This window comes from Corylus avellana, chromosome 2 (genome assembly GCF_965113065.1).
Source record: "Corylus avellana chromosome 2, dhCorAvel1.hap1.2, whole genome shotgun sequence".
NCBI classification, from domain to species: Eukaryota; Viridiplantae; Streptophyta; class Magnoliopsida; order Fagales; family Betulaceae; genus Corylus; species Corylus avellana.
This window is the reverse complement of record NC_142491.1, coordinates 37,754,487-37,762,011: the sequence shown is the minus strand read 5'-3', so window position 1 is coordinate 37,762,011 and position 7,525 is coordinate 37,754,487. Positions and strand designations below refer to the sequence as shown.

The window sequence follows — 7,525 nt, the reverse complement described above, 5'->3', positions numbered from 1 at the left end:
GGAGAATGTATCCTGCAGCACAGAAACATCCATTGGTAGCAGCTAAAGCAGAACAGGTGGGAGATCCAACATACCCAACAAGTGTCTACAAAATCATCCTAGTGATACAATCTTTCATTCAAATCCTTTGCAGAAAAAAACTAGGAGGGAGAGAGATGGCTGCAGAAAATGGAAGAGACCAAGAGGGGTCTAAACAGTGAAAATCGTAAGTACTCCCTCAAATTTAACTGAGTCATAGCTTGACTTAACCCCATCAAGGCATCGGTCAGACACAAGGTGACTAAGAGCCTGTTTGAAATTGCGTTTGAGAAAAAAGCGCTTTTAAACAAAAGCTTTATTTTTAACCTTTTGTCAAAAGTGCGTTTTGGTAATTTTAGGCTTTTTTAGACCATTGAAAGCGCTTTAAATTTTTTTACCAAACGAGTACTTTTTTTTTTCTTCAAACAGATTTTTTGAGTGTTAAAAGTACTTTTAAGCCCCTCAATCACAATTCCAAACAAGCCCTAATACTAATGGAATTGAGAATTCCCATTTCAAAAGTCAAACTCTTATCCTAACATATGCCCAACCACTGTGAAGATTTTTTTGACGTCACTGATTCACTGAACCAGTACCGGTGATGATATGTAGAACAATATTGTACATGCATGAGAATGCTATTATGTGTTTTGGAAAATACTACCATTACTATGAGAATCATGCATGGAAACTTTACCATATGTTGATATCTAATGTGCTTTTGTTGCAAGCGGTGTAGCCTTGACAGCAAACGGCGGGTGAACTTAGCTTCAGGTGTCGTTTTAGTCTCCTGCAACCTCTCTAAGATCCTTGGAAATGAACCAACTCTACGCTGGATGCCAAGTGGAATGAGTGTGATATTGAGTTGCGAATCAAAGACAGTCTTTGCAGCTACAGGGTCAAGAAACATATTGAATTCTGCATATTCATTGGAGGGAACAGAAAAGACATTTCCTTTGTCCATGTGACCACCCCTGATGTGCCCTCCAACTATATACACATCCTGCAGTGACATTTGAAATCAGCTGATGATGTTAACATCATACATATGCACATTATCCATAATTTAAAATTTGGGGGGGGGGGGGGGGGGGGGGAGGGAATTACTTTTTGAAGGTCTCTATCATAAAATATATATATTTTTGGGGAATATTTTAAGTTTTTTGGGGGAACTAACCTTATAAATAAAGATTTGGACAAACACCCCCCACCCCCCAAAAGATCATCAATTACATACACATGAAAAAGAGCAACAAAAATGTTAGGAATAGTCATGTTGTGGACTTCGTGGTTGGAGTTTTGTCTTAACTCAGAATGTGCAGGACACCTTTTAGTATGAAGGTGAATGAAAAAGAAAAAATAGTGAAGGTAAAAAGGTAATCCGACACATTCTGAGTTAAAAAAGCTCCAACTAGAGTCCACAACTGAACCTTTCCATAGTGCGGAACATCCATCCCAAGTGGAAATTATGGCTCTAATGTTAGTCCCACAACCACCGACTCCACAAAATGACTATAATATGTTGTGTCATGAACAACATTTGACATTTTTAAAATTGCCTATTCATCACATTTTTGTTGCCCTTTTTCATGTTCAGTTAATATTAAAGGAAAATGTTAGATTCATTTTTTACTTCCAAGCTTGAGTTTGAGGAGATGTTAAAATAGATAACATATTTTCTATATTACCTTTCTAACTCGCCTCACCTACTCTTACTCTATTTTCCTTACAAATAGGCCCCTATATAACAAAATTATAGTCAAGTCATTTAGTAAAGATGTACTCTTATTGATGTCTTTGTAATGGTCAATATAGGCCTCTACGGCCGAGCCACTCCAAATTTATTTGTTATCTCTTTCTTCGTACTTTCGCTATGCTTTTCATATTTTACTTTTATGATAAATTTTTACTTAATATCATATAGCAAAGGTCCTAAGTTCAAACTTTAATTCCTTAGTTTATCTCTTATTTAAATTAAATATTTCACGTGTTGAGTATCACTTGTTAAATGAGAGTTTGAGTCCAAACGTGAGGAGAAAAGTTAAAGCATTATAACTAAATAATTAAATTTATCATTTCCTATTAACTTAAACTTTTAAAATAACTGGTAATTTAATAATATTTAGGATCATATCTTTGTATGTGTAACTGATCATGTTGTAGCATAAAATTCATAACCTTTAGTTTGGTCGTCTACTTTCCATTCCTTTTTCCCACTTGATTTGCATTAGAGATTAACACGAGTATAAATCCAGTTACCTGAATTAGAGAGGTGGTATTTTTCTTTGTTAGAATGATCTTGGCTAGATTAGTGAGGGGTCCATTGGTGAGTATGGTAATCTTAGATCCTGGTTCAAGTGTTTCCACTACAGACTCCCAAACTTCCATTGCTAGTGCCTGCCTGAGCTCAGGGTGATCAGTGTCCCGGGGAGCTCCATACTTCACAGAGTTCTCAGCTGTGTACCTGGTACAAAACAAAACATTTCAGTCCCAGATTACTCAACAATTCAAAATTTGGTTGTAGGAAAATTGGTGATTTTCAAGTACTACCTTCTAGGGCTTCGAGGCAAAGAACGAGCAAGACCATAGAGAGTGTCAGAGTCAAGAAGTCCACCACTCCCATGTGGGATAGCCTTGATGAATTTGCAGTCTCCAACTGCTGGGAAGGTTGGATCAGACTGGTTCATTGCAAACATGTCTCCAAGGCCAACCGGAATGTCGTCACGGCCCATCATATGAAGTAAATCATAAATGACATCTATTGTAGCAGCATTTGCCCAACCGGTTGGGCTTACTATTATTGCCTGGATCAAAGAAGCAAGACGACAATGCACATCAAAACTGCTGTTTCTTGGATCAAACTTATTTTGTGACAGCCAAAGTCGATCATCATAAATAAAGAGCACTCACTCTACCTTGAGGTTGATCACTTCCACAGGTATTTTTAGGAGGTAAAAGAGAGCTAGAAAATCTCCAGCACTCATATCCATGTCAAAAACAACAGTTTTCCCAAGTGTTTTAGACCCAAAATCTGGTTTGTAAACAACTTGTTTGTAATAAGGAAATTGTGTCGTAAAATTAAATCTTCCAGTATGTTGAGGGCGGTTTAGAACCTGCAAGAAAGTGTGTTATAATCTCATTAATGCATACTTCATTCTAAAGATGAAAGACAAACCACAATGAGAGCATCAAAGTAATCATGCAAATTGTGCATGCGTTTTGTAAAATTCTCAAGAATTTCTGAAGAAAAAGATGCATAGATGAACTTACATCCAAGAAGCTTTCATAAAATTCTCTGTTTAGGGGGCTGTTCATATGCCTGTTAGGTTTTGCTTTTGTAGCAACTAGCACGCGTACTGCCTGAGGACCAGTTACCTCTGCTGTAAAGCCATCCTATCCCATTGTTGCAAAAGATAATGCATGAACATGTGACAAGACAAATTATAACTTGAATCAATAGCCTGACTTTTAAGTAATTTTGATGTCGGACTTTTAAGTAATTTATGCAAAATATGTATGTATGTATTCCTCTACCAAAGAAGATTTACACGGGAATGTTAAAAGGCTAAGAAAGCTAGTACCTGGCATTTTCCCTTCCCATTCTGCACAATGCAAAATGGATCTCGAAGTCCAGTCTGAACATGACCACTATGTACTCCACCTTTCTTTAAGGAAAATTTTGGAACCACACGGCCATGAAAGAGTGGATTGGAGCCATCATTCACCCCATAAGGTTTGTTTGAAGTAACTACAGTTATATTCATATACGTCATTTCAGCAAAATCATTTTTCCCATCATGATTGTGTGAGTTACGCATGATTGAAGTTGCCACGCCAGATGTGAAGGAGTCCCACATGAAATAGCTCTGCAAAATAGATGCAGATTCAATCATTGGTAGTCAAAGAAAATGCCTTGAAAAGAGAGAGATGCAAATGATAAGCACCTTCAAGAAATTACCGTATAGAATTGGTTGTCAAACCATGTATCACGAGATATTTTCAAAGACTTGAAGCAGTATTGTGCCTCATATGTACTCTGTCTCTGCTCAAATGTGTCAAAGAAATTCTCATTGATTGGGATGGTGTTTGTTGCATCCAGAGGAACAAGGGTGATGGGAATCCCAGAATGGAAAACCTGAAAGATGAGGAATCATTTGTCAAATGCAATCACTTTTAGCTTCAACAGATACACCAATAAAGGAAAACAAAAAGGAAACATTACCTGGTATGCAGCAAAAGGATCTCCAAACACATTGAACTCTGCATAAGGATTACTGGTGTAGGCTGTGAACAAATTACCATGGTCACCACACTGATGAGGCACGCAAGATGAGCTTGCATTTTGTGGGCAACAACCGGTGGGGTTCTTTGATCTCACACCACCACCCATGACAAAAATATGCTCAATGTTTTTACTTAGATGTGGGTTATTCATAAGGAAAATAGCTAAATTCGTATGTGCTCCTATAACAAATACAGTTATGGGACCAGCTGATATTTTGTCAATCATCACTTGCTGAGCAGCAGCTTGTCGAAGTGGATCATACTTCCTTCCCCCCTAATTACATCACAATTTGCATGTGAGATGGATACTTGCATGATAAAAACATCAAGAATCCAGTAAAAATTCACATATTATAGTTTTTGCATGTGAATTAATTGAGCTGATATTGAGGATCATACATGATATTTGTAAACACAAAGTTAAGAGATCTGGTTTGGGCTTTCTGGTTATTTATGAACACCACACCAAATCAAAGGAACAGAACAATGAAATATAGTATGTAATAAAAATGATGGGGAGTCATAAAACAAAAATTACTTTTACATAATGTTCTATACAAGAAATGTTTCTCTACTTATTAGCATAAATATTTTACTGAATCCTAAATTTTGAAGTAAAATATAGTAAATATAAATGTAGAGAAAATAGTTGTCATAAGAACAAACCATTAAACAATTGATCCATCAATTCTAGAAAAGTAGAGATTTGTTCTAAGAATAAACAGATCAGTACAGCAAAAATCCTTGTCCCTGTATCCTAACAGAGCATAATGAATGAGGATAATCTGTTTACAGCCATCCAATGATACTTCTAAGATTACAAATGTAAAGTTGCTAGATAAACAGTTTGAAGTAAAAAATCAATTGTTGATTTTCGCTGTCACGTCGTCCCAATCCTATGACAGTAACACTTCCCTATGAAAAGACATCAACATGCTATAATTGCAAACCCACTAAGGAGTACAAGCAACAAATACTTCATCCAAGATTGAAATTACTGCACAAATTCCTACCTGTGGGAGGAAAGCTTTTCTGAATCCATAGTTGGCATCAATATCTAATCGCCCTCCTTGACCTACGGGAATAGCTTGTCTATATCTACAATACCCTACAGTTGTAGTCCCCTGATATATTAAACTCGAGATTAATTAGTTACCACACACAATAATTTGTGGATTCAATTATGCTTTTAAAACAGCAACAGAAACAGTCACATAATGTTGCATACAGAGTGTTCACACCTGTTCAATAATTGGAAGATACCCTCCAACATTTGGGAGTATTTTACCATCTTCCAGTATCCCACCCTCCCCACCCACTCCAACAGCAATGTCGTCACGGCCCATCATGTAAAGAATGTCATAGATTTGATTCACAGCATGTCCAGCATCAGTCCATGCATTTGTATTGATAGTCACTGCCTGCAGCAAGTTTAAACCAGATGTACTATATATCTTCACCATAATCACAAAAATTACTTGCTGCTTTAAAAAACTATCTCGAAAGCATATGCTTATAAAAAATGATTGATTTAATCATTTAACTAATATTCTAAGTTAAATTCTAACACGTATTTTGCTCTTATATCATAGTTAAATAATCACTTATCTCAAAAGAATATTGATTTAATAATTTTGATTAATATTATAACAGTACCAGCTATCATTAAAAATCACGGCTTAAAAAGGTGCTTTATGTAAGGAGATATGGAAGGAACAAAAATAAATTAAGGAAGGAACAGTCTATCTATGACCAAAAGTGAATTATAGGCCTCTAATATGACTCCAGCTAGGTGATTAAAATTGTAAACCATCATGGCACTGAGTCCTAGAAATGCTTCAGTAACATGAAAAGTCAAACAAATTGCGTTTACTTGACTCAAAGTCATCATTCATCAAGAACTAAAGGAAATGATGAGCTGCAACTTCACCAAAGCCATCAAGTAACAAGAAAATTCCCCGTATTGGACTGCTGATATACGCAGGATTCTATGTTCAAATTATAAATTTAGTCTGTTTGCTACCAAATCATTGTCACTTGTATAAAATGCCAAAAGAAAAATCGACAAGGAAATCATTTTATAAGTTTTGGAGGACTGAAACACACAACCACCTTTAGAAAATAGAGAAAATTCAGTGGCATGATTTTGATGTTCCACATAAAAAAAAAATAATAATAAAAAAAAAAAAAAAAAAAAAGATTCATCACTGACATACCTCCAACGCAAACTCTGATCTGTTTTGCTTCAAGAGGTACAAGAGAGCAAATAAATCATCGGTGTCAACATCTGTATCCAAAAGAATTCGATGTGGTCGGGTTCGAGCCTCCACAATACAAAGATTAGCTCCAACAACTCCTATAACCAAAAACAGAACAACCCAGAAATTCCTCTGCAGCAACATTCTCATGGTTTCAATCATAACCCAGAAATTGTCTTCCCTCAAAACTACAAAAAAAAATAATAATAGTAATTAAAAAAAAATAAATCAAACACTGCGTCTCATTAATCCCGAAGCATCAAACACAAAGCAGAGTATGGTAAAAGTATAAAGAAGTAGAAACAGGATAAAAAAATTACAGAGGTGGTTGAGACAGTGTGCGAAACACGTTAGAAGGAGAAGAAGAGGGTGAAATGTTGAGAAAGAAAATATGGTAAGCACGCCGGAAGCACGTGAAAGAGCGAAACAACTGCCGGTTAGCGGCGTGAGAGAGAGACAAAGTGATGCAAATTCTACGTCTTCATATCCAGTATTTGCTAGATTCTTCGAACTTTTGGCTTTTGAGAGAGAGAGAGAGAGACAGACAGGGAGGGCGAGAGAGAGAGAGAGAGAGAGAGAGTAAAAAACCAGTTATGATTAGCTTTCTTCTTCTCCTTTTTCATTGGTTTGAAGAGTATCGGCATCTATATATGGGACGAGGTGCTAATAATTTTATGCGTTATATACAGGTCAAAGCATGGTTGTGAAGATTTTTTTTTTTTTTTTTTTTTTTTTGAGAGAGATTTTGAAGATTTTGAATACAAATATACACAAACCAACTCCTTAATATTTGGTCAACTTCTTTGACCAATACCAAACCACATTACGTAATATGATAAACCAAAAAAAAACATGTCACACTATTTGTACACAAAGGTCTGCACAAACCACAGTGGGGGAAAGTGTGATGATTAAGACCTGTCATTCAAAGTTCACAGATCCTCCTGTGGATTTTTTTTTTTTTT

At 36.1% G+C, this 7,525-nt stretch overlaps 1 protein-coding gene across 2 annotated transcripts; it reads right to left on the bottom strand.

The window, feature by feature from the left end:
• Positions 1-715: 715 nt before the first annotated feature.
• Positions 716-7,194, bottom strand: LOC132186334 (nucleoside hydrolase 3; the record flags this gene model as incomplete). Of its 2 annotated transcripts, XM_088513307.1 has the most annotated exon segments (12): positions 716-1,021; positions 2,278-2,482; positions 2,569-2,822; positions 2,934-3,131; positions 3,289-3,411; positions 3,600-3,884; positions 3,977-4,153; positions 4,241-4,576; positions 5,316-5,426; positions 5,544-5,723; positions 6,519-6,748; positions 6,881-7,194. In XM_088513307.1, coding segments are annotated over 11 exon segments (2,379 nt in total), but the record flags the coding sequence as incomplete, so codon positions are not given.
• Between the last annotated feature and the right edge of the window lie 331 nt (positions 7,195-7,525).